Source organism: Papio anubis, chromosome 7 (assembly GCF_008728515.1).
Source record: "Papio anubis isolate 15944 chromosome 7, Panubis1.0, whole genome shotgun sequence".
Lineage (NCBI taxonomy): Eukaryota > Metazoa > Chordata > Mammalia > Primates > Cercopithecidae > Papio > Papio anubis.
In genome coordinates, this window is record NC_044982.1 from 39,264,196 (window position 1) to 39,292,072 (window position 27,877).

At 37.7% G+C, this 27,877-nt stretch overlaps 1 protein-coding gene across 2 annotated transcripts; it reads right to left on the reverse strand.

Moving 5' to 3' along the window:
* Positions 1-95: 95 nt before the first annotated feature.
* Positions 96-27,744, reverse strand: EIF2S1 (eukaryotic translation initiation factor 2 subunit alpha). 2 transcript variants are annotated; one of them, XM_003901945.5, is made up of 8 exons: positions 27,607-27,744; positions 23,118-23,359; positions 11,847-11,926; positions 9,753-9,904; positions 5,823-5,929; positions 4,912-5,009; positions 4,004-4,147; positions 96-3,298 (listed from the first exon to the last, which is right to left on the reverse strand). In XM_003901945.5, the coding sequence occupies exons 2-8, from the start codon at positions 23,356-23,358 to the stop codon at positions 3,173-3,175; spliced, it is 948 nt and encodes a 315-aa protein (XP_003901994.1). In that variant the 5' UTR covers position 23,359; positions 27,607-27,744; the 3' UTR covers positions 96-3,172. The 2 variants fall into 2 exon arrangements, with proteins under 2 accessions (XP_003901994.1, XP_021797583.1); XM_021941891.2 differs by lacking the exon at positions 27,607-27,744 and adding an exon at positions 25,376-25,861.
* Positions 27,745-27,877: the final 133 nt, after the last annotated feature.

The window sequence follows — 27,877 nt, forward strand, 5'->3', positions numbered from 1 at the left end:
TTGGTTTTAAAATGAACATAAGCTGAGACAAATAGGTACCAAGAAACTTCACCGGTTGGGAGGTTAATCTGTAGTGAAAAGTCTGTATCATACAATACTTTTTAAGAACATTTTTATTCCTTTCAAGTTTATACAGTAATCTGGCACAAGCTATTGCCAGCATTCTTGCCAAGTACAAATGCTTGGACCTCCCCTTAATCAACAGATAAAATACATAACTTACATTTAAGGGGAGTGGATACTTCAAAGTGCTTAAGTAAAAATTTGTCCTCTTAAATAGTTCGAACTGTCTCTTGTTAATCGTGTCTAAAACATTGACCTGAATAATGAGAAATCCCAAGCTAATGTTTTACTTATTCCTTATATGGTAAGAGACTACCTTTTAAAGCACCATTTTCCATTTGGCATTTCACCAAGGTCTAATGCCCTTGGAATTAGTTTTTTTGTTTTGCCTTTTGAATATCGATAGGTGTTTATCTGAATTAAACTACATTTAGTTTGATGGCTTCCTGCCTCCAAATTGGCACGTGTGCCTCACTTTGTATGGGAGCTATCAGGATCTCCATAGGTTGCAAAGTAGATGACCATTACCTTGGGGTTGGGGCAAATCAGTGAACAAGTCTCCGCAAGGTACTGGCATTTGTATTTTTAAAAAAATCTCCAGGCATTTTGTTCTTGGTGTAAAAGTAGAATGGCTGGAGTATGGCAGCTGAGTAATAACTGTTCTGCTTACCATGATGTAGTGCTTAGCATGTCTCTATGGATCTATCTTTGAACATTATTCACTTAAGAACTGGCTTGTCTTGTTTTGCTATAACTGATATGAAAAATGGTTTGGGTGGGGTATGGTGGCTCATACTCTTATAGAGGCAGAGGCAGGAGGACAGCTTGAGCCCAGGATTTCGAGACCTGCCTGGGCAATATAACACCATTTGCCCAAAAAAAAAAAAAAAAAAAAAAAGAAAGAATAAAAACTGGTTTGAATATTCGTATTTCCTCCTGGCCATTACTCATTCTCAATTAATTTATGCATAAATGAGACCCAAACTATCACTAATTTTCAGCTATATTAATTGATAGCCACTTGACATCAATGAAAGGTACAGTGGGGAGTAGATGAAATCATATTTTTAATGAAAAGGCTTTGATGGGAGATTCAAGACTTTTGGCTTTTTTTTTTTTTGAGACAGTGTCTTGATCTGTCACCCAGGCTGGAGTGCACTGGAGTGATCACAGCTCACCGGCCTCAAGTGACCCTCCTGCCTTGGCCCCTTAAGTGCCGGGGTTACAGGCATGAGCCACCGTGCCTGGCAGAAAGTCAAGATTTGGATAAACTTACTTCTTTGCCAAGCCTGTTCTTCAAGTTATTCAGAACTGGGTGTATAACTTGTCCTCATATTTATCTTGTCCCTGCTTTTAGGTTAGCAAGGTGTATGCACGCTTTAAGTTTTGTTTGTTCTTTTCCTCATGGTATCAGTGAAATACTGATCTATTCTCTGGCTAGGGTCAATTTACAAAATTGTCATGGAACTGAGCAAAAGGCCCACGTGGGATAAAAATCACCATCGATGCCACCAGTATTTTTCAAGTTATGGCTTTTGAAGTAAAACAAATTTCAGTAAAAAATTTAAAAAAAAAAAAATTCCTCTGTGTACAACAAAGGAGCACCTGTTATATTTTGAATGCATTCTTCATGTTGCCAGCTTTCTAAACTTGTTTTTTTGATGCCTCAACAGACAGAAGTGAAAATTATGTGCCACTCTTAAGTACATCCAGGTTCTCCTCTACATATTCCCAATGTGGAATGCTGGCTAGCAATCATGGCACTCTCTCAGAAACCAGCCATTGGAAGTTAAAACTTTTGGATTTCAAAAGCTAGTACAGGCTGCTAAATTTAACAAAGGAGCAAACCTTCATAAATGGTACAAACTATCTGCCCAACACACTCTTCTATTTTCCAGACCCTTTAATATTGAGTAGTCTAGTCTTGGATTGACTATGGTGGGTTAGGTCTAATCTAAGTATCTTAATAGCTATCTAGGGATAATGAATAAAATTAAATACAACTGGTACCTCAAGTATCGTAACAGAATAAATTTATGAAGACAAGCAGACCAAAGCAACTCAAGATTTTCCACACCCGACTAAATGTAGCTGTAACTTCAAATAATGTGTTACCTATGAAACTTATTATGTACAAATTAGTTCTTGAAGACAGAAATGGAAACATGTAAAAAAAAAAAACCAAAAAAACCAACAACAGTAAGTGTTCAAACAGATCCCTGTTTTGTTATAAAGAACTGGAGCTCTAGGTGGCACCTAGTAGATATCACGAATAAAAATCAAAAATTGGGTGATGATACTCCAACTAAAAAACGCAGCTGCTTTTTAAATTTTAAAAACATACTTTACCACCCTAAATTATAAACTCAAGGCAAGTAGCTTATTATACCAATAAGGACTTGGTGTGATAAATTCTCTCACACAAGTTGTCATCAATCTTGAATAGATAAAAGGCACAGAACCAATTTAATTCTTCCATTGCATTTTAAGGCTTTGTCCCGCTAAGGGTCAACTTGCACTGTGGTTAAATTTATTTTCTCTAAACTCTTCTTTTGAAAGGATCTGTTATAGAGATCCTTTATTCACCTGCTCCTACAGTCCCACGTCAAGACTAAAATAAGGATAAAAGAATTAGGGTCTTAGTATTCAAAATGCTTTTAACTGGTGACAAGAAGGAAGAAGCCTATAGTTAAATATCCCAGAAATTTATTTGATGTTTGTTTGAATACATTTTATATAGAAAGATTGGGATTGTTTGCTTTGGATGCCCCTGGTAAATCTCGTGAGGCATTGAACTAGAAAGGGGTGCCAATCTGGAGACATCAGAAATGGAAATCACAAGCCCAATTTTAGAACTATTGTTAAAGATTTGTCTCTAGTGAAATGAGGCCACTCCCTTAAAAATGCTCGAAGTGTTGGAGCTACTGTGTGACAACAGCTGACATTTAGGAGGGCATTTCATGTTCCGATCTGTTAGAACATTTAAATACTTAGAAATAAAAAATATTCAGCTTTGAAGTTTTCAATACTGGAAAACTTTCAAGTCTAGGATTTACAGCCAGGAAGGGCTGCTCTGTGTTCCTTAAATTGGACTCTGTTTTCCACAAAGTTAATCTTCAGCTTTGGCTTCCATTTCTTCTGCATCATCATCTCCATCCACTTCGGCATTTTCTCTTTCAAGCCTCTCCATCTGCCTCGCAAGTTCAGTCTCATCTGTATCTGTGACCACTTTGGGCTGTGGAAGCAGAGTATTATAATTTCAAACTGAAGTAGAAAATACTATACAAATTTAATTTCAATACTATTACTGCCTAATGTTTTCTCTAACACTTTTCTAACAACTCTATCATAATATGTTTACTTTTGAGTGACGTTACTAATAAATTCCATTACATAAATAATAGGTGAAACTTATGAGAATAGTATAGAAAAAGGATGTATGTATTAAAATGGAAAATTATTTTCTCTCATTTTTATAAGCTAAAACTGAAAACATGAAATAACCCCAGTGGCTGTATCTTTCAAGACCACAAATAGATAGATGTCCTGTTAAAAAAAAACCATCTTCCAGGCTCAAACTACTACTTACTAGCTTACTAGTCCTTTCCATAGAAGGAACCATTATATAACACACACACACACGTTTCTTTCTTGTTGGACAAGGAAAAGACAGGAGACAACTTTTTTTTCCCCAATTGTGAGATCAAATTTTAGATACGCCACATCCAAATTCAAACAATAAAAAAACTTCTCATTTATATTGTTTATTCCCTTCCTCCTGGCTGGGGGTGGGGGGTGACCCCTAACACCATTAGTGATCAAAGGCCTGAATGACCATCCTACAATATGACATTCCAAGGCTGACAGCTCTTATTTACCTACAAGAACTCCTTTTAGAAACCTCCTGAGTCATTATTAAAAATGAATCTATTGATCTCACCTCCATTTGAACATTGAACACACCCCTCTTTTCCTCAATCTTTTCTTTGATAACAGCCATAGCTTGACTGAGGACAGAAAGGCCTTCTGTTCTCTCCAGGGTTGTCGTAGTCATTACATACCGAGGAGGAGCTATTAGATTAATCTAAAAGAGAAAGACAGAAATTCAATTATGAATGTACCTATAGAACCCACAACTATTAGGATGCTTGAGATTTTATTAATCTGCTGTGTTAACAAATCACCCCAAAATGTAATTGCCAATTCTACAGGACAGAAATTTAGGGTCCTACAGAATTGGCAATTATGTTTTGGGGTGATTTGTTAATGTAGCAAAAGCAAATCAATACAGGGATCTAATGCAGTATAAACAGTCCACTGCAATACTGAATACAAAGAATTATCATCTCTGGGTTACATTTGGTGGCTAAATTAACTGCAGTTATCATCAGTATAATGGATAATTTGTCTCTGAATTAAACTGATGAAAGAATCCTTCTACGAGATTCTGAGTTACAGTCATCCAGTTAATTTTATCACTAATGAAAGATTCTGATCAAACCTCATAAAATTTGTATGTGTACAGATAGAAGAAAGTGTTACTCTTTTTTACAGTACTATCAGTATTTTGGGCACAGCAACTCTTTATTGTAAAGGAGGTTTGGCATCTCTGGCTTTCTACCAATAGGAATCTCCATCCACTGTGATAGTAACAGTAGAAACCAAAAAAGCCTAAACATAAATCACAAATATCTAGAAATATTACCAAGAACCACTGCTCAATTTTAAGAGCAAAAAAACCCACTTTTGTTATGAAACGTGATTAAAAAAAAAATCGAAACAAAGATCAAAGATCCTATTTGGTTTAGGTGGGCATTTCAGTCGGGAGGGAGACAACTGACAACTCACCTTAATGGGCATGTTTTCTGTAGAACAATTCAAACCTGCTCTTAGGGCTTCTTTTACAGCATCAATGCCTTCATAACCATAACAAGCCACTTCAATATCTACAATTACAAAAGTTCAAAAGTTGATACCAAAAAATGCAAAAAATACTTAAAAGTTTAAAGGAAATCAAACATGTGGCAGATATACTAGTATTCAAATACCCTGAATCCAACCTCTCTATACTGCAGTTCCTTATTTATAAAATGGAGGTAAGGAGGAGTGTGGTAAAGATGGAATGTTAACAGTAACTGCAATTTATCTAAAACGGTTCAGAAATTGTATTACCCTTTGACTCAGAAATTCTACTTTTAGGAATCTGTCTTGAAGAACATTTGTGTAAATGGGTACGTATGTATAATATAAGGGTGCTAATTTGTAGCTTTTTTCTTGTAATGTGAGAAAACTGGCACAACCTACATGTTCATCAAGAGGGGACTGGTTTATGTTAAGGTTTACCTGTTCTATGAAACATTACCTAGCATAAGAAAGAATGAGAAAGATTCCTATGTTCTACAATGGAAGGGTACCTATGATACACAGGGTGGAAAAGGCTAGTTGGGAGAAAATTCTGCATGGTATGTCCCATCTTTGTAAACATTTGGAATATTTTAAAGTATGTACTAAAACAAAACAATCAAACCTCTCTTGTTAAAAAAAGGGCTGAACTCACAAGACTGTTTCTACTTGTGTCAATATATAAATTTTATGATTCAGAAGCCAAAATAATTTCTTAAGCTTCTGTTATAAAAAACAAACATTTAGAAAAATTTATAGATGTTGATGTAGCAACATATACTTTGGTAAGTCTCATTATTTAATAGCTTTTTTGATGCATGCAAAATATTGTAAAAATCATTTAGAAAATTATTTACCTGCTCGAATTTTGACAGCCTGTGGGGTTAAGCGCCTATTAATATTATTAATGAGTACTTCCCGTTCATCTTCATTCAAATCTAAACTATCCAAAATAGATGGGTCTCTGGTCAAAAACATAAATAAATAACAAAAGGTCAAGGTTATATTACTGATAAATGTGAAACCAAACACCATGGAACAATGCATACAATAGTTAAGCACAGGCTGTAGTGTCACAACTACAATTCAAATCTTAGCTTTGCACTTATACCCCAAATGGTTATTAGTGAAATCAACATTTTAGTGATCTGACTAGAACAAGCAATTTAATGCCTAACACATCTAATATTCTACTATAATTGATTACTTCCATGCAATTAGCTGTCCCTGCCTCAAGGAGTTTATTATCTAGCTTGAATAGAAAAAAAAACATGGAAAAATTTTTAAATGTAACAGTACATCTGTGGGCATCAGGAGAGGAAGGTATTACTTCCAGTTAATGAGGTCAGGAAGGGCTTCATGCAAAAAGTAGCATTTCATCTGACCTTCCTAAGTGCCACAGGACAGGGACCAGGGTCTTATTAACTGGCATGTTTGTTGAATGAGTGAACAGATGAAAATATGAAATAAGACTAAAAGAGGAGTAGCACTGTAAAAAGTAAGGTAGAACTATTGTAAAAACGTTATGATACACAAGGCTGGGCACCAGTGGCTCATGCCTGTAATCCCAGCACTTTGGGAGGCTGAGGCAGGAGGATCACAGAGACCAGGAGTTCACAGACCAGTCTAGGCAACATAGCAAGACCTCTATCTCTATTAAAATGAAAAAAAGAAAGTTACGTCATGTAAAAAAGGAATAGCATGAGGAAGCTTCAGGCTTAATAAGCAAGGGGTCTTGTTAGGAATAAAAGGCAAGAGAATTTGGGTAGAGGGAACTTTTACTCAGCTAACAAAGTAACAAGAAGACAAACCAACATAAATGTCTATGAAACAAGATGACAAACAGAAAATGGGCAAATGAGGTGAACAGATGTTTCATAGAAGAAATACAAATGGTCAATAAACATGAAAAACTGTTGACCTCTCCAACAATCAGGAGTAAGCAAATCAGAAGATACTACTGTGAATTCATTAGATTAGAAAAAGGAGAAAAAAAAATCAGATATATACGAAATTGTGGCAAGGATGAGGGGAAATAGGAATACTTATACAAATGCTAGAGGGAATATAAATTGTAGAATCAATTTGAAGAATAATTTGGTGAAACCAAGTCAGTTTAAAGATATATAATCAATCTTATGACCCAACAATTCCACTCCTAGGCATATATATTAGAAACTCTGAAACAACTACATATAGAGACACATACGGTATTCATCACAGCCCTGTTCGACAAATGGGACAAAAGGGAAAATTACCTAAACAACTCTAATAGAAACAGATAAAGAATATTCTCACAATGAAATACTATACAGAGATTAATATGGATCAAGTATACACCTATCAATGTGGGGGAATCCTGCTTAGTAACAGCCTTATATGTAAAAATGCAAGCTACAAAAAGATACAATAGGTTACATTTTAAATAACGATTACAGACACATATATGTAGTAAAACAATAAAAACAAATGATATTGACACATAATAATTTCAGAATAGTGGTTATCACTGATAAGTGAGGAAAGTAAGTCTGGAAAGGTAAAACATTGTTTCCAACTATGTGAGAAATTTTATGTAATTAAAAAAAAATGCAAAGAACTAGCATTAGTTAAATCTGGACAGTCCCTACATGAATGAAGAAAAGAGTGCTAAGGAAAAGGGAGTAACACATGCCAAGGCTTAGTGGTAACAAGGGGTTGCTGGAGCTAGAAGTTAAAGAGGTAACTAAAGAGGCCAGATGATGACAGTTGAGAGAAATTAAGAAATGTACTGAGGACTGCAGGACAGAAATATAAAGTTGTGTTTAATAGCTAATAGTGCAAACTCTGCTGGAGCCAGAATGCATGCGTTTGAATACTGCCTGGCTCTATGATTTGTTAGCTGTGTGACCTCGAACAAATTACTTAATCTCAGCTTCAATTTCTTCAACTGTAAGAAAAGGATAATAATAGCATTTATACCATACGTTGTTAGAATTATATAAATGTTAGTTATTATTACTATTTCCACCTTTTCTACCACGTGATATACCAAAAAAATAAATAAATAAATAAATAAATAAAAAGTCACATGAGAATAAACTTGAAGGGATTTGGAACCCCAGATGAGTTGGCTTGCTGGGGGACTCTTAACGGTCCTGGGTCCTACTTATTCTCTTTTTTTCTCCCCTCTACCCCTTAACGTTTAGGAAGGAGTGGGAGGTAAAGAGACAGCAAGTGTAGAGAACTGAGAGTCTGGCTTTTTTTTTTTTTTTTTTTTTTTTAAAAGAGACAAGGTCTCACTCTGTCATCCAGGCTAGAGTGCAGTGGTGCAATCATAAATCACAGCTCACAGAAACCTCAAATCACTGGACTCAAGTGATCCTCCTGCCTCAGCCTCCCAAGTTGCTGGGACTACAGGCACATGCTACTACACCTGGCTACTTTTAATTTTTTTTTTTTTAGAGATGGCGGTCTTGCTATGCTGCCCAGGATGGTCTCCAACTCCTGGCCTCAAGCAATCCTCCCACCTCAGCCTCCATAGTGCTGGGATTACAGGCATGAGCCACCACGCACAGCCAAGTGTGGCTGTTAAAAGCAGAGGACGCAGTGTTTGCTCCAACAGAAAGTACAGGAAAAGTTGAGAAGTGTGTTTTATAGTATAAATGGAAGAAACCAGAGATATTTTTATGCTGATGGAGCAAAACCAATAAAGGGAAAGGTGACCCAAGAGAAAAAGTGACTGATAGAGATCTCTGAGCAATGGCTGGGCACAGGTGGCAAGATTAGTTTGAGAGCAAGGACACAAATTCCAGTGACAGCAGCATAGGAAGAAATGACAGGTGGGACAGAGATATGTAAGTTTGTTGAGATAGTGGAAAAGTAGTTCTTGTGCAATGGTTTCTATTTTCTTTATAAAATAAAACAGGTAGTGAGCATACCAGCCAAGAGGCAGGGAACAGGGATAGAGTGGTTTTCCGTGGAAGAACATGGAAAAGCTCTAAAATAGCCACTATAGAAGAACTGACCAGGAGCAGAGAGAATGTGGAATAGCTGAGGCTGGAGACCATGAATATGCAGTGGACCAACCTGCAAGACTGTGATTTTTCCTAGCAGCACTCTACAAGTACAGAGAAGGCCGGAACATCGATCCAAGGCTGGATGTATCAGAAGGAAAAACAGGGCAAAAGCTCATAATAATGGCAAGAAAGTCGTTGAAATGATGGATCATGGTGTGCCTATGTTGGATAAGAAAGAGAAGGCAGGAAATGGTGAAAAGACAGGGAGAAAAAAGGTTTGGAATCAGAGCCTAACATACAGAATTAAGATGACAAATAATAGGACCAACTGAGAGCTAGATGAATAGGAGGCTGGGGCAAAAGAACAGAAAGTGGGAATTAAAGATTTTAGTGGCAGAGCAAATCCTGGTGATAGTAAGGCCCAGGCTAAGGCTACACGGAAGACTGGGTCAAGTGGTGTGGGCTGAAAGTCAAAGGAGAGTCAAAAGAGGTAGAGCAAACAAGAGGTTATAGTTTTTGGTGACACATGCTCTTTAGTCCTATAGCCACTTAGGACAATAACCAGGAAAGGAAAATTTTTGAGATAAACCATATAGTTTATGAATCTACATAACTATGATACATAAAACTACACAGACTTGACCATATAGGATTGGCCCATTTATTGGCCAACATAAAATATTTTAATCTAAAATTGGCAAGTACTTTATACATGGATGCTGTGCTGTTAAATATCAGGTTAAGAGTTGTGATAGCAAGGTAGAAGGAGAGTCAAGAAGGCATTCTTACGAGACTGCATGCTTAAATGCATCATAGGCACCATATCCAGGTCTCTTGTACTTGTCATCAAAGACCCAGGCAGTCCTCTGGAATAGGCTCTCCAGCTGCTCATCCTTGGTGTATTCTAACACCTCAGCAACATGACGAAGAATGCTATAAACCTAGAAATAAAATGAAAAGCTTAATAATTCAAAGATAAGGGATCTATAAAAAATAAATATTTTTACATTTTAATAAATAACATAATTTTACTACAATAATTCCTTAACAACAAAAGATCTCCATATAAGTTCTTTCTCCATAGGGAAATATTCACTTTAAATGGGTATAAAAAGTAGAGACAGTATACAATTTAGGGTCCTAAGACCTGGATCAAGTCTTGACAATAACACAGTATCTCTGAACTTGTTTCCTCCTCTGGAAAAAGAAGATACTAGTATCTCTCCTTACTACAGAGAGTGCTCACATAGATCAAATATACAGAAACCACACACTATAAATGGAAAACTATTATACAAATACAAGTTGTTGTTATTACTTCACGAGGACAGAATCAGGATTAAAAGCTCTTTTTTTTTTTTTGCTGTAATCTTACCCACCTGCCAAACTTTTTCTTACCTCCTAAAATTAACATAGGGTGCAGAGAAAAAGTATTAAAAAGGTCTTCATCATAGTTACACATAAAAATTGAGTGAGAAAAGATACTGACATTGAATAAGTCTTCCATTTTAACATCTCGATAAGATCTATTAACACACTCATTTTAATAATATCCTAAGGAGACAAAAAAATATGGAATTTTCCCAGAAAAGTGCTTTTCAAAAGTTAGTGGGACCTGAGAATCTGTATTTCTAAAAAATATGTGATGCCAATGCTCTTAGTTCAGAGACTACATTCTAAGTGGTAAGGTCCTAGAGTTTATTAAGAAGAGATTTTACTGACAGTGTTTTCAAATGTGTAAACCACACTGCATAACTGTAAATACATCATTAAAACAAAGGAAATGATTTGGGTAACTGATGGCTTTTAGACCTTCATTTTCTCTCTTACTGGGATTAAGCAAGATTTTTTAAAATCTCTTCATTGAAACTTTTTTTTTTTTTTTGATATTTTATCTTGAGGACAGAAACACTCATAGCAGAAAAGAACAGACACCAGAGAAGGGCAAAGAAAACAGAAGCAATACAAACAGTACCACTAAGAACTGAGGATAGGCTGGGCACACTGGCTTACGCCTGTAATCTCAAACATTCTGGGAGGCAGAGGCGAGGGGATCGCTTGAGCCCAGGAGGAGGTGGTTGCAGTAAGCTGAGATTGCGCCACTGCACTCCAGTCTGGGCGAGACTTTGTCACACACACACACACAGAACTGAGGATGTAGAGGATGAAGGATAACTTAAACAGGGCCTGAGAAAAGAGAAATATTGACAGAAGAAATGTGAAGAAATTAAACGGCTATCTTTGCTTTGCTGGTGCTTACTGTGGATGACAAGTAGGAAGTAACAGCAAAAATAAGAAAAAAAGTAAAAAATAATCCTAATAAACTAGTGGAGGGGAAAAAAACCCAAAACTAGTAACAGGCCTCTGCCTTGCTTTCCTGGATTCACAGACATTTTATAAACCCCTGTTCATTTTTAACATATAACAGCTGGCTATCTCTGTTACCCTTATCCCAGAACAGGGTTGAAAATCAAGAACTGTATTTTGGCCAAGCGCATTAGCTCACTTCTGTAATCCCAGCACTTTGCGGGGCTGAGGCTCAAGGATCACTTGAAGCTCAGGGTATGAGACCAACCTGGACAAAATAGCAAGACCTCATTTCTATTTAAACAAACAAAAAAACCCCGTATTTTATAAGGCATTCCAATTGGAAACAAGTTAAACCAGTTGAAGTCACCCACAGTTAATTTAACCTAAATGGCTTCAAAACACTTCTAGTATTGATTTGAGAATATTAGATCATAAGCAATACTTTAAGGTAGCAGCAGTATGAGATAAAAAACCAAAACAAAACACCGTAGTCATACTCTTTTGAAATTAAGATTTCAAATTATTTATTAAACTCACAGATAGTGGACTAATTTGACTCAAAGATCAACTTACAGTTTTCGATTTTGTGAATTTGTCTTCACATTTGATTGCTTCCTCTGGAGAAACTCTTCTTTTTGACAAATCAATATATCCTGTACAAAAAAATTTTGAAAAACTTATCTCTGTCCAGGTGCCACTGCACTATTGTAACCAGCTTTGAAGACCAAATTAAGTGTTTGATTGGCATACTTACAATTATTTCCTACTAAAATCATATCAACAAAATACTGCATAAGTATTACAAGGCTGAGTATCCCTCATCAGAAATGCTTGGGACCAAAAGTGTTTTGGATTCCAGATTTTGGAATATATGCAATGTATTACTAGTCAGAGCATCCTGAATCTGAAAATCCAAAATCTGAAATGCTCCAATGAACATTTCCTTTGAGTGTCATGTTGATGCTCAAAAAGTTTCAGATTTTGGAGCATTTTGGATTTGGGTATAAGGGATACTCAGTCTGTACAAGACGAGATATTCTGAATTGTTTTCAGAAATAAATTTTTATTATCAGGTAATTATATATTCTCCATTACCTTACTGGAGAGAACTAATAATTTTCAATTATCCAAATGAAAGCTAGTCAAAATGCCTATCTTTCCCCTATTTCTTCCTTTTCCTTCTCCAGAATAGGAATTCACTAAGATGTTCATTTAGTTTAAAGAAAGAGGCTATCCTCACAGAAGATACACACACACAACCCTCCACACACACTCACACACTGAACAAATTAAAACTAATCTACTGTATTACTATCATATACAAGTAACTACGTTACTTGTTGGTGCTTATATATGTTAGGTGCTTAAACATCTCCTTGAACCCTCACGACAATCCTGCATGGTAGATTATCATCCTATTTCCCACAGCCCCACCTCTTTTTAACCTGAAGAAACTAAAACCCACGAGAGGTTAAGTAACTTCTCAAGGTCAAGTAGCCAAAAAACGGCTGAAACCTACAAACCTGCGCCTGGCAATGACTTCCAGTACAATGCTGAGTAACAGCGTGACAGTGAATGTCTTCTTTTTCAATACTGGAGGACATAAGTCTGTGGCGTTTTTCTAGACACTCTTTTATCAGATTAGGAAATTCTCTTTTAGTTTTTGTTTGCTGACTTTTTATTATGAATTGGTGACAAATTTTGTCAAATGCTCTTTCACATCTATTAAAATGCTGATAGTTTTCCTCCTATATTCTGTTCATATACACTGATTTTATTTCAGATTCTGAGCAGTTTCATTAAAAATGGTATGACTTACATATAGTGTACATACACCACTTTTAGTGTTAAGTTCTTTGTTTTTAAAAAAAAGAATAGTCATTTAACCACCACCAAAATCAAGTTCCATCACCCCTGAAGCCACTAAAAACTGGATACAAGTTTCTTTGTGAAAATAAATTTTCCTAGAAATGGCACAGCTGCGTTATACATTAAGTGCATGTTAATTTTAACTGCCAAACTTTCCCAAAGTGAACGCGGCACTCTGCATTCCCATAAGCAATGTGGAGCAGTTAGAACTGCTCCATGTCTCTCAACTGATTTTTAAAAGGTCAGTCTATTGACTGTGCAGTGGCATCTCACTGTGGTTTTAATTTGCATTTTCCTAATGACTAATGATGTTCAATATCTTTTCATGTGCATATTTGCTATCCAATTATCTTCTTTGGCAAAGTATCTATTCAAAACTTTTGCTCCTTTAAAAACTGATGGTTTAGATACAGGTTTTGTTTTTGGTTTTCTTTTTTTGAGATGGAGTCTCACTCTGTTGCCAGACTGGAGTGCAGTGGCGCAACCTCGGCTCATTGCAAACTCTGCCTCCTGGGTTCAAGTGATTCCCCTGCCTCAGCCTCCTGAGTAGCTGGGACTGCAGGCATGCACCACCATGTCCGCTAATATTTTGATTTTAGTAGAGATGGGGTTTCACCATGTTGGCCAGGATGGTCTTGATCTCCTGACCTCATGATCTGCCCACCTCGGCCTCCCAAAGTGCTGGGATAACAGGCGTGAGCCACTGCTCCCAGCCTATATACAGGATTTCTTTTAGGTTGTCAAGAGTTTTTAAAATATGCTGGTTTGTCTTTTTATTCTCTTTATAGTGTCTTTAAAGAACATAAGTTCTTAATTTTGATAAGGTTCAATTGATCAATTTTTCCTTTCATGGATAACACTTTTAGTATGCTATCTAAGAAATCTTTGCCTAATCCAAGGTCAGAAAGATTCCTATGTTTTCTTCTAGAGGTATTTAGAAGTTTACATTTACATCTATGATTCATTTTAAGGTAACTTTTGTATAAGGTGAGGTGTTTGAATTGAGTTTCTTTTTTGCCTATGGACATCCAGTAGTCCCAGCACCATTTGTTAAAAAGATAATTTTTTTCTTTGATCAGCTGCCTTTGTACTTCTGTTAATTAACTGATCATATAAAAGCACATATAAACTTAAAAAAATTTTTTTTTAAATAAAAAGAAGTGAGAAACAACAACAAAAGAGGTGGGGTCCTGCTATGTTGCCCAGGCTAGTCTCGAACTCCTGGGCTCCAGTGATCCTCCCACCTAGGCCTCCCAAAGTGCTGAGATTACAGGCCTGAGCCACCATGCCCAGCCAACGTAAAGTTATGACTGTTAAACCAAACCGGCATTCCATATACTCCACTTGGTCATGCTTTATTATCCTTTTTAAACATTGTTGGATTTGAAAAACATATTTTATTAATTGTTTTATCTATGCTAATCACATATTTGGTCAGTAATTTGCTTTTTCACAAAAACATGTCTTTGTCGGGTTTTCTTATCAGGGTTATGATGGCCTCATAAAATTAGTCATGCACTGCATAACATTTCAGTAAACAATGGACTGCATATATAACAGTAGTACTGTAAGATTATAATACTGTATTTTTACTGTACCTTTTCTGTGTTTAGGTACACAAATATTTACCATTGTGTTACAACTACCTAATCAGTACAGTAACATACTGTACAGGTTTATAACCTAGGAATAATAGACTATACTAAACAACCCATGTGTGTATGGGCTATACTATCAAGGTCTATGTAAGCAGCACACTCTATGATAATTGCATGATGAGACATTTTTCAGAATGTATCCTTGTCATTAAGCACTATATGACTGTACTGACTGTATTTTGGAAGTGTTCCCACCTTCTCAATTTTTTCTTTTTTTTGTGGGAGACACAGGCTTGCTCTGTTGCTCAGGCTGTAGTACAACAGTATGATCACAGCTCACTACAGCCTCAAACTCCTGGGCTCAAGCCGTCCTTCCACCTCAGCCTCCCAAGTAGTTGGAACTACATTACAGGTACACACCACCACACCCAGCTAATTTTTAAAAATTTTTATAGAGATGGGGTCTCCCTATATTGCCAGGCTGGTCTTGAACTCCTGACCTCAAGCGATCCTCCTGTCTCAGCATCCGAAATTGCTGGGATTACAAGTGTGAGCCACCGTGCCTGGCCTACCTCCTTAACTTTCTGAAATTGTATTATGACTCATTATTTCTGCCTTAAATGTCTGATACAACTCATCAATTTAACCATCTGGTCTACAGTTTTCTTTTTTTGAGACAGGGTCTTAGTCACCCAGGTTGGAGTGTAGTGGCGTGATCTTGGCTTACTGCAGACTTGTTCTCCTGGGCTGAAGCAATCCTTCAACCTCAGCTTCTCTGGGACTGACCTACAGGTGCACAACACCATGCCTGGGTAATTTTTCTATTTTCTGTAGAGACAAGGTTTTGTCATGTTTCCAGGCTGGTCTTGAACTCCTGGGCTCAAGCAATCTGCCCACCTCAACCTCCCAAAGTGTTGGAATTATAGACATGAACTACTGTGCCTGGTCAGGACCGAGTTTTCTTGATGAAAAGGTTTTTTTACAATAAATTCAATTTCTCTGACATATAGGACACTCGAAATTTCTATTTTAAATTGTGTCAGTTTCAGTAAGTAAAATTTTGCAAGGAATTCATTAATTTCACCTAATTTGTTGGTTGAGATGATTGGCATAAAATTGGTAATGATATTCCCTTATCAGCCTTTTAATGACTGCAGCATCTGCAGTGACAACTCTGTTCTCATTCCAGAGATTGGTAATTTGTGTTCTCTTTCCTTTTCTTCATCAGCCTAACTAGGGGTTTATCAATTTTGCTCTTTTTTAAAAAAACAAAAAGCAAGTTTTTAACTTTGTTACTGTTCTCTGATTTTCTGATACTCTATTTCACTGATTATCTTATACTTATTATTTCTTTTATTCTACTTAAGAGTTTACCTTTCCCTTCTTTTATCTTCTAAAATGAAAGTCTAGGTAACTGATTTAGATCTTTATTCTTTTCTAATATAAGTAATTAAAGCTATAAATTTTCCCCTAAGGCTTTAATATATGAATTATTTGGAAGGGCTTATTTAATATTACAAACTTTTCTCTCCCAATATATAATGACACTGATTTCAAAATTAGTTCCAGCGTGATTACAGAACATATTTGTATTCCAACCCTTTGAAATTTATTTAGAGTTGTATTAATATTATAGCTCACCTTACTGTCTATCTTGGTGAATGTCATGCACACTTGAAAATAATGTGTATTTTGCCTTTTCTGGGTGCAGTGTTCTAAGTATCAAACAAGTCAAAGTCTTTGGTGATCTGTCTAATTGTTTCATCAATTGTTCAGAGCTCGTTCAAACTTCCAACTATGATTATAGATTTTTCTATTTCTCTCTTGAATTCTTTCAATTTCTGCTTTACATTTTGAACTCTACTATTAGGCACATGCACAGTGATGACTGTTGTTTTCCTTCTAACACATTGACCCTTTATCATTACAAAATATCCCTGTTTAAATCTGAAAATACTGTGTCTTTAAATCTACTTTATCTAATATTGAGACAGTCTCCTTAAGGTATTGTCTGCATAGCATATCTTTTTATATCCATTTATTTTCAACCAAGTATGTCTCTTGTAGACAGCATTATCATTGAGTCTTGCTTTTTAATTCATCCTAACAATCTCTGCGTTTTAGCTGGAATATTTACTTGATTTACATTTAATTACTGATATAAATGAATTCAGTTATATCAATAACTGAATAACTGAATACCTACATTTTAGATATTTGTTTTCTATTTGTTCTTTCTGGTTTTTGTTTTGTTCTTTTGAGTTTTCTTTTAGGTTAATGTTTTCTAGAATTCCATTTTAATATATCTTTGGCTTTTACAATAGTCTATCTTTGTATTTTACTTACTTATATCTAGAGAGAGAGTTTCACTATGTTGCCTGGGCTGGTCTTGAACAACTGGTCTCAAGTGACTCTCCCACCTCAGCCTCCCAAACAGCTGTGACTACAAGCACAGACCACTGCAACTGGCTTATTTAATGGTTATTCTAGAATTTACAATACACATACTTAACTTTTTAGAGTTAATTTTACTACTGCACATAAAATGTAAGAATCATTAAGAATCATATAGATCTATTTACCCCACACCTCCTGGCCTTTGTGATTAAGTTGTCAAGTGTACTAAGTCTGCTTTAAACAGTATTCTGTTTTCTTAGCTTCTATACTTAACTCTTTGGCATCCATTAATCACAGAGCCAACTGTATTAACTATATATTTGTTATTAGGAGTAACTAAATATTTTCTTATTTTCTGTATCCTTGAGGCTCTGATATTTGTGGAGAGACTGCCCCTCCATCAGGTGGGGAGGAGTCAGCAAAGGGCTTGCTTGGGAGCATGCCTTTCTTATGCAGAGCAGCCAATCTGGAGCCCATAAACTCACACACCAAGTCAAAATTCTCCCTGTTGTAAGTCAAGGGCAAGGTATTAGACAAGCAGGGCAGTCCTTATGCCCCAAGGCCTGCCAAAAGCATTCAAACTAGCCAAATGCAAGTCGTTTAAGCTGCTCTGCTTTGCTTTTCCTGCAGAAACTCCAATAAAAGCTCTGACCTACTTTTCCCCCTAGTTCCTTGTGACTCCTGACTAAAACTGGTGCTTCCCCATGTGGCCCTGCATGGCATATTAGGCCCCCTTCTCTCAGGCAATATAAGTAGTAAAAGTTTTCAAGGACATTGGCCTGTGTCATCACTCAGTCACCTCTGTAGATTACAATCCCACGGGCACAAATAAGACAAACAGTTGAATGTATTTTTAAAGAAACTAAGAAGGGCAAAAATAGTCTTTTACATTTATCTATGTATTTTCCATGTCAGGTCATCACATCTCTTCAGTTTAAAGAACTTCCTTTACCTCTCTCTTTTTTTTCTTTTTTTTTTTTTTTGAGACAAGGTCTGGTTCTATCGCCCAGGCTGGAGTGCAGTGGCATGATCTTGGCTCACTGCAGCCTCCGCCTCCTGGACTCAAACCATCCTCCTACCTCAGCATCCCGAGTAGCTGGGACTACAGGGCGCACCACCACGCCCAGCTAATTTTTGTATTTCCTGTAGAGACGAGGTTTTGCTACTGCCCCAGCTGGTCTTGAATTTGTGAGTTCAGGTAACATGCCCACCTTGGCCTCCCAAAGTGCTGGGATTACAGGTGCAAGCCACCATGCCCGGCCACGTCTTTAGTTTCTATTTACCTAAAAATGTCTTCATTTTGACCTTCATTGTTGAATATTACCTTTAGATACACAATTCTGGTTTGAGTGCTTTAAAGATATCATTCAATGCTCTGGCTTCCATTATTTCTAGTATGAACACCATAGTAATTTGTATCACTGTTCTTCTGTAGGTAATACATCCTTTTCCTTGGGCTACTTTCAAGATTTTTCTCTTCACCTTTTTTCTTCAGTATTAATAGTCTGATGTACCTGGATATGATCTTAATAACATTTATCATGCTTAAGAGTTGTGGAGCTTCTTCAATTTGTAAATTTGTGTTTTTCTCCAACAAATAAGGGAAACTGTTAGCCATTATTTCTTCAAATCCATTTTCTGTTCTCTCTCCTCTTTCATTTCATATACATACATATATATATATATATATATATATATTTTTTTTTTTTTTTTTGAGACAAGAGTCTCACTCTGTTGCCCAAGCGGGAGTGCAATGGCGCAATCTCAGCTCACTGCAACCTCCACCTCCCAGGTTCAAGCGATTCTCCTGCCTCACACTCCCAGGTAGCTGGGATTACAGGTGCATGCCACCACACCCGGCTAATTTTTTTACTTTTGATAGAGATGGGTTTTTGCCATGTCGGCCAGGCTGGTCTTGAACTCTTGATCTCAAGTGATCCACCCGCCTTGGCCTCCCAAAGTACTGTGCTGGGATTACAGGCATGAGCCACCGTGCCTGCCCTTAGAATTTATATTTAGTCATGCACTGCATAATGATATTTTGTTGAACACTGAACTGCATATACAATGGTGGTTCCATAAGACTATAATGGAGTTGCAAAATTCCTATTGCCTAGTGATGTAGCGCATTTAGTTTTTATAAATTTAGTGTTACTTAAGTGTACAGTGTTTCTAAAGTTTACAGTAGTGTAATGTCCTAGGCCTTCACACCTGCTCATCATTTACTCACTAACTCACCCAGAGCAACTTTCAGTCCTGCAAACTCCATTCATGGTATGTGCCCTACATAGGTATACTATTTTTTTATCTTTTCTACTGTATTTTTACTGTACCCTTTGTGTATTCTGTGTTTAGATACACAAACACCTTTTTGTCAACTGCCAACAGTATTCAATACAGTAACAGGCTGTACAGGTTTGTAGCTTAGGAGCAATAGGCTATACCATATAGCCTAGGTGTGTAGTAGGCTACACATCTAGGTTTAAGTAGACTCTATGAAGCTTGCACAACAAAACTGCCTAATGATACGTTATCTCAGAATGTATTCGTGTCATTAAGTGACACTTGGCTGTGGTTCTCTGTGGAAGTTTCTAGTTTCTCTGAGATTTCACTTTGTACATTCTTTCTTTTTTGAGACAGAGTCTCACTCTGTTGCCCAGGCTGGAGTGCAGTGGCGCGATATCGGCTCACCGTAAGCTCCGCCTCCCGGGTTCCTGCCATTCTCCAAGTAGCCGGGACTACAGGCGCCCGCCACCACGCCTGGCTAATTTTTTGTATTTTTAGTAGAGACGGGGTTTCACCGTGTTAGCCAGGATGGTCTTGATCTTCTGACCTCGTGATCCGCCCGCCTGGGCCTCCCACAGTGCTGGGATTATAGGCGTGAGTCACCGTGCCCGGCCTTGTTCATTCTTTACAAGCATATTTCCTTAATGTGCTTAAGCAATTTATAATGTCTGCCTTAAAATCCATGTCTAGTAGTCCCAACCCCTGGATCATCTCTGGGTCAGTCTCCATTGGTTGCTTTTCTCTTCTGTATGAGTCATATTTTCCTATTTATTTGTATAGTTAGCAATTTTGCATTGTATCCTGGACCTGTGGCAAAGACTCTGGATTCCTGTATGTTCCTCTTCAGAATAGATTTTGGCTGGGTGTGGTGGCTCATGCCTGTAATCTCAGCACTTTGGGAGGTCAAGGCAGGTGGAACACAAGGTCAGGAGATCAAGACCATCCTGGCCAACATGGTAAAACCCCATCTCTACCAAAAACACAAAAATTAACTGCGCATGCTGGTGCGTGCCTGTAATCCCAGCAACTCCGGAGGCTAAGGCAGGAGAATCACTTGAACCAGGGAGTCGGAGGTTGCGGTGAGCTGAGATCGCACCACCGCACTCTAGTCTGGCGACACAGCGCGACTCCATCCCCTACCCTTCTCCCCCCTCAAAAAAAAAGAATACAGATTTTTTGTTTTAGCAGGCAGTCAGCATCTGAACTCAAAACTATAAGCTCTGTCTCCCCAGATGGTAAGCAACTGAAATCTGTTCAGATTTTTTCCTTATTAGGCTACTTGGAGTTCACCCTGTGTTTCAGTAGTTCGGGGATAAACCAGAGATTTGGGAAGAATTTATACACAGACTTAGGGGCTCTCCCCTTGTGCCTGCCTCCTTTCTCTAACCCTCACCACTACCACCACCAGTTTCCATCTACTATGGTTGTCAAGAACTCTCGCCTCCAGTTCTAAAGCCAATAAGACCATAAGTTTTCCGCCAGAACCTTAAATGCCCAGCTTGAAGCTGTCTTCAACATGTACTTAGGTCAAAAAAAAAAAAAGGTGTAAAACAGAAAACATATCCTTTTTTTTTTTTTTTGAGACGGAGTCTCGCTCTGTCGCCCAGGCCGGATCTCAGCTCACTGCAAGTTCCGCCTCCCGGGTTTACGCCATTCTCCTGCCTCAGCCTCCCGAGTAGCTGGGACTACAGGTGCCCGCCACCGCGCCCGGCTAGTTTTTTTGTATTTTTAGTAGAGATGGGGTTTCACCATGTTAGCCAGGATGGTCTCGATCTCCTGTCCTTGTGATCCGCCCGTCTCAGCCTCCCAAAGTGCTGGGATTACAGGCTTGACCCACCATGCCCGGCCAACATATCCTTTCTTGTAAGTGTCGACTCACCTTCAAATTTTCAAGTTTGGCCTGCTTTTGGCTGCTTCTCATTGTCTTTAGGTAGTTATTTTTCATACTTGTTCAGGGTTTATGGCATTTACGTCGAAAGGCTTATCTAGCAGGACCTAATTCTCTAGTAAAATGAATTCTCTCTATAGGCTGTTTTGCACTTTGCTCTTTTCCTCATCCTATCGTAGAGATCTTCCATATCAGAATACAGAATATTCAGATCTCATTCTGCATAAAATTGCATTGCATGCATTTGTACTGATTTATTTAACCAGTCCCCATTTTGGTCATTTCCTGGTTTTAGTTAATGCCATACAAACAAATGCTATGGAAATAGCTTTACATGTATCTACTGTATGTAAGCAAGTATGCCATTCCATATTTTTTCTGATTGCAACTAAAAACATATTTGATTCCTCCTTTTGTATATATTTCATACAATAGAAAAAGAAGGCTGAGCACAGTGGCTCACACCTGTAATCCCAGTACTTTGTGAGGCCGAGGCAGGAGGATCACTTGAGCCCAGTTCAAGACTAGCCTGGGCAACATAGTGAGACCCCATCTCTACAAAGAAAGTTAGCTGGGCAGGGTGGCACATGCATATAGTTCCAGCTACTTGGGAGGACTGCTTGAGGAACACTTGAACAGAGTTCAAGGCTGCAGCGACCTATGATCACACCACTACACTGCAGCCTGGGTGACAGAGCAAGATCCCAACTCTTAAAAAAAAAAAACAAAACAAACCGAAGTACAAGATTAGACACTATTTTACGTACTACTAGGACAGTGATGTGAAGACTTACGTAAGTTTAACAAATAGTCTCAAAGTAGTTTAATAATTTTGGGTGGGGCTATAGCTAAGTCACAGCAAAACATTTAAAACAATCCATGTGCTAAGTAGCAGTCACTACCTAAGGCATAAGATAACCTCAAAATCTATGTATCATCTAAGGCTATAATAATAATAAAAAAAAAATGTCAGTATGTATAGAATTAATCACTTGCAGAAGTGAGAAAGTATCAGTAAACTAGACGGCTGAGGAGATTCAGAAGGATAAGTTGAATCAAGGTGACTGATATGCAGCCCTTCAGACATGATAGTAACTAATGACCTAAAACTAACACCTAACAAATTATAGTAAGATGGCTGAAATTAAAACCTACTTAATGGTATTGTATACCATGTTTTAAAAAACAGTATTCACAAAGGTGATGATTTACATGGGGTCCAGAAAAGGAATCCAATAAGTAAAAAATGGATAGTCATCCAAAACTGTCTGAAAGATACCACAGGATTTGGTAGACACAAACATTCTAATTACCAGTAAGATATACAATGTTAGATTTCAGGTGTGTATATACACACATAGTATATTGCTTTTTCAAGGCTTAAATAAAAGATTCGTAAAACCCATCTGCCCCATTTTCATGCTTACCCAAAGATCTCATTACTACTTTAGCTTTAAATCAAGAAAAAAGGCATCCAACATATTCAGATCTACCAATGTAAATGAACTAGTACTCTCTTTAAGGTTGGTTACCATGATTCAATTACCAAAATCCTGATAAACACTAGAAATAAAATTCAAGTTATTTGATCCATAAAATCCTAGGATGTACTAACTAAACTACTATTAACTTAAGAGATCTTGTTTAAATAGCTAATTGGCATGGTTTTCTAACCACTTTGTATGTAAGAGGTTTAAGTATAAAAAGAGCTTTTTTTCCCTAAGCTGCAGCATGCAATTTACAAAAAATGTATTTTTAAACCATTTTAAATCTGAAATTTATATTACAGATATTTTTCTCACTTACCTTTTTCTTTGTCCACCCTAATGACAACCACACACTCATTCCTGCCAATTCGGATGAGTTTGTTGATAGAACGGATACGCCTTCTGGATAATTCACTAAGAAGAATCATGCCTTCAATGTTGTTGTATTCCAGCAAGCTGACATAAGCCCCCATTTCAGCAATGGATCTGACATTCACCATCACTACATCTTCCACCTCAGGAAATTTGTGTTGATAAAATCTACAACTTAGACCCGGCATTCTGCAATTTAAACAAAAGAATTAAATAAGTGTTCAGTTAAGATGAAAATAAAAAAAAATCAATTTCCACATCTTGCCACTGAAAGAAAAGATGAAGAAAAAAATAGTTATTAGTCTTAGTCTTCTCATCCTTTGAAACTTAAGTGGTACCAGAAAACAGATAATGTTCAGGAACCAAGCTTTAATTTTTACTTTGCTCAACATTTTTGTAATGCTTGGGTGATTCTCTGCCATTAGTTTCAGAGGAATCATAAAAAATAATGACCATCTATAAAGTACTCCAAGACCTAAGGATTAAAGGAATACCTCAAGAGTAAAATACTACTTTAAGGCATATCAAATCATGGGAAGCATCACTATTATAACTAATCAGAAAACTAAAGCTACTCTTCGCTGAAGTTAGCAAACATTGTATATGCTACCACTCACTATATAAAGGAAAGATTTTCTACCTAAATCCTAACCAATATACCATATGATATATTGTCATTTATTATAGCCCAAATTAGTGTCACATGTCAAAGCAACAAAAACTAAAAAAATCTTAATCACAAAATAAACTAAAATGCATCCTCCTCTCATAATTTTTTTTCCTTGAATTCACAATGTCTAGCTTCTCTTATCCCCAATACTCCCAAATATTCCTTTCTTTTATTGAATAGGTATACTTAATCTTGAGAATAGCTTTAATCTCCATTACTACAAAGTTAAAGTTTCTCTTAACCTCCAAGCATTAAAGATATTTACAATTATTCCCTTTGATCCACCCAACCTACTTTCAGCACTACTCCTTCTATGATCCACAAGCCTGAAATCATAATCTGGGTAGAAGCACATTTAAAAAGGAAGCTCTCAAACTAATCATGGCTGATGATTTTCATGTTTTTCTGTTAACCTTCACTGTTGTCACTGCTCAAAACTTAAGTAGTAACATAACTTAAAGGCCTAAGAAAACTTTGTGAAAATTAATTTAATAACTTATTAATTGGCACCTGCCTATATCTTCCCAGTGGCTTCCTACTGACTTATATATCTTTTCACTACCTACAGAATCCTATATGATCTGGTCACTGCCTATCTCCTTGTGGTACAACTTTCTCCCTAGTTCTCCCCATTTTCTAGATTAAAAAAGTGAAGCACAGGTTAAGTTACTTGTTCTTTCACATACTGCTAACAAGTGATGAGTCAGGATTTGAATCCAGGAAGTTTGGATCCAGAGTCTGTCCTCTTTGATACGGAGTCTGGCTCTGTCGCCCAGGCTGGAGTGCAGTGGCCTGATCTCAGCTCACTGAAAGCTCTGCCTCTCGGGTTTATGCCATTCTCTTGTCTCAGCCTCTGGAGTAGCTGGGACTACAGGCACCCGCCACCACGCCCGGCTAGTTTTTTGTATTTTTAGCAGAGACGGGGTTTCGCCGTGTTAGCCAGGATGGTCTCGACTTCCTGACCTCGTGATCCGCCTGTCTCGGCCCCCCAAAGTGCTGGGATTACAGGCTTGAGCTACCGCACCCGGCCCAGAGTCTGTCCTTTTATCAGTAAGACTATATTTTCTCAAAACTATTCATAAACATATTACAATTAGAAACATTTTACTTTAAAAGCAACATGAATATATATATATATATTCAGTGCTAGAGTATGTGACACCAATAAGTGCAAACTATTAGTACTCATTGGTTTAACAACAAAAAGCAGCATATTAATGACAGTAGCAGAGATGTTTTTCTTTGTAGGGAATACAAAATCCCTACAAAATAGGGATTTAGCAAACAAAGAGAAGTAGACATTCAATGGCCAGAACTACCCACCAAGAAACAGCTGACTGGTTTTTTTTTTTTTTTATTTTTATTTTTAGTTTTGGGGGTGGGGGTGGTGGGGAAACTGTTGTTGAATATGTGCATGTAAAGTTCTCAAATTTGAGAGCTAAAAAGTTTCAAATTGGGCATCAAAATAAACTATGTTACAGAAATGTACGGAACAGTTTTAAGACATTTAACAGGTGAAAACCATATTTACTTACCAAGTTTCTCCAAATAGTAAAGGTGACGCTTTTAGGGGAAGCAAGGCTTAATCTGATGGTTAAAAAACACGGGCAATCGTGTAAAAGAATCCTGAAGGGATATGACTATGAACACTATTTCTTCAGGAGGCACAAGTCTCTTTGCAACATAAAGGGTAAGTAAAGGAATACTGTTGATGGTTAAGTTATTCATAGCAAAGACAGGAAGTTAAGTACAAAAAGAATCCATACCACAAAAACCTGCATATTGGTTGATAAACTTTCAACATACTGCCTAATGAAATGCTAATAACTTATTATTATTTTTTTTTACTTAAAAAAACATTTGGCAATATCGAAGTCACACTAGGTGACTTCATCTCTTTATCTTTTTCACAGCATTCTGACTTATTTTATTTGGTCCTCAAGAAGTGTCAACAAGAAAGACTCTTACCAGGCCAGGCGCGGTGGCTCACACCTGTAATCCCAGCACTTTGGGAGGCTGAGGTGGGTGGATCACTTGAGGCCAGGAGTTTGAGGCCAGCCTGGTCAACATGGTGAAACCCCATTTCTACTAAAAATACAAAAATTAGCTGGGTGTGGTGGTAGGCACCTGTAATCCCACTACTATGGTGGCTGAGGCAGGAGAATCCCTTGAACCCAGGGGCAGAGGCTACAGTGAGCTGAGATCGTGCCACTACACTCCAGCCTGGGCAACAGAGGCTCTGTCTCAAAAAAAAAAAAAAAAAAAGACTCTTACCTAAGTTAAGTATAGAGTGGGAAACAAACTAACAAGCAAATGATTACAATATGAAGTACTATGAAAGGAGCACAGTGAAGCAATGAACAGGAAAAGGAGGAACAGAAATACTAAATTATAATACTTTCTTAAGATAATCGACATCAAATCCAGAATGTCTTTAACCCACAGAACCTCAATATCACAACACATTATAATACTCTTATGTGTTCTGATGTAAAAGTATCAGCCACCTTTCAAAATATATCAACCAAACTCCGGGCTAATTTCAAATACCCTGACTAGTCAGTTATTTTGCAGGACAAATGGTAGGTAGAACTTCTTTCTCAAAACAGTGCATGGTCAAACTGCTATAATGGATATAGAAGTTCACATTCCTTTCCAAAATACATGTGACGGGGACAACTCTCGTGATAATTCTAATTTGGATCTAACACGTATTAGGAATGCTCTCCGAATGGTAGTTCTTGGTATAGGAGTGCTACATAAGTAAAGCTTTTATTTCATCATTATAGTTGAAAAAGAAAGTTATCACCAAATCGCTACAAACATTACTGTGCATGAGACAACTACTTCTTTTGGCACCAGATGAACTGAGAATAGGTAGTAAAGTTCGGTATAAGTCATCCCCAAACTACTGACACAGAGATTTTTCCTTGAATAACAACTCAATTGAGAGAAAATATAGACTTCTCTGCTATACTTTTTCTCGAAAAAACCATGCCTTTTGCTTAATAAAAATTTTAAAAGCCTAAATTTTGTGGATAAAGAGACCCAGGGATGACTGTGTATTTAACCCGAAAATATTTCCTTATCTTAGGCTTTCTGTTATGCTTAGCATAGTTAACCTAACATATGCTTAACACAGTTCTATTCTCATTGTCGCCAACATAAAACAAACTGATAGTAACAGTAATAAACTCAAGTCTCATTTAGTTTTGATTCAAAGGGTGACTCATTCAATTATCAGATGAAAAACTACTCGGACCCCGCTCTTTCCAACACGGTGCCCATCCCACACGTTTCTCAGGTAAGAGTCCAGTTTGGTTTCCACTGAGAAGCAGGGGAAAATTGCGGTAGAACTGTTGGGGCGGAAGAAAAGATGGAATTCTCAGACCTGGAAAAAGCAAACTGCTCAGCGTCCTGAGCTGGGGGTAAGAGTTAGGGTGTCACGACGTTCTCCCGAGGCCGCCCCATCGTCAAGGCATTCTCACTTTCGGCATATTGTAGAGGCTGTACAATCCACTCGGCCCACTTTCCTTCACGAGATTCCTCTGCTGGAACAACGATGCCTCTGGAACACAGGATGACCTACACGGAGCCGGCGACGAGGCCCACGACAGCGCGGGTGGCGGCGGTGCTGTCCAGCCACTTCCCGCGCAGGGACGGGAAAGGGAGGTGTTAGCCCGGGGCCTACCCGCTCTCGAACACCCATGTCACTGGACACAAACCAAAGTGAGTTCTTGGAGAAACCGAGCTTGGGATTAGTCACCTGAGGTATGTGTGTGATTCCCGCAGTGGAGACCAGAGCCGCCTTCTTTAATCAGAGACCAGACTTGCTTCTCCCTCACCGGCCGCCGATCCTCCTCAGCGTGCGCTTCGGTCACCCGACTGCGCATGCGGAACCTCCTCGTATTGCGCAAGCGCTGAACGAATAGAGACCCCTCTTCATCATTAACCATAGAGTCTAGGTCCTCCGAGAACAAGGACGAATGTAGATCACGGAAGGACCCGAAAAGTACGGTTTCTCGCTATCTTAGCTT

What these genes read in the sequence shown, in the direction of transcription:
- EIF2S1 (XM_003901945.5), bottom strand. Translation starts at nt 23,358, where the DNA reads ATGCCGGGTCTAAGTTGTAGATTTTATCAACACAAATTTCCTGAGGTG. An exon ending in TAGGGTGGACAAAGAAAAAG is followed by an intron (nt 11,927 to 23,117) that starts GTAAGTGAGAAA and finishes TTTTTTGTACAG; the next exon opens with GATATATTGATTTGTCAAAA. An exon ending in GGCTGTCAAAATTCGAGCAG is followed by an intron (nt 5,010 to 5,822) that starts GTAAATAATTTT and finishes TTGTAATTGTAG; the next exon opens with ATATTGAAGTGGCTTGTTAT.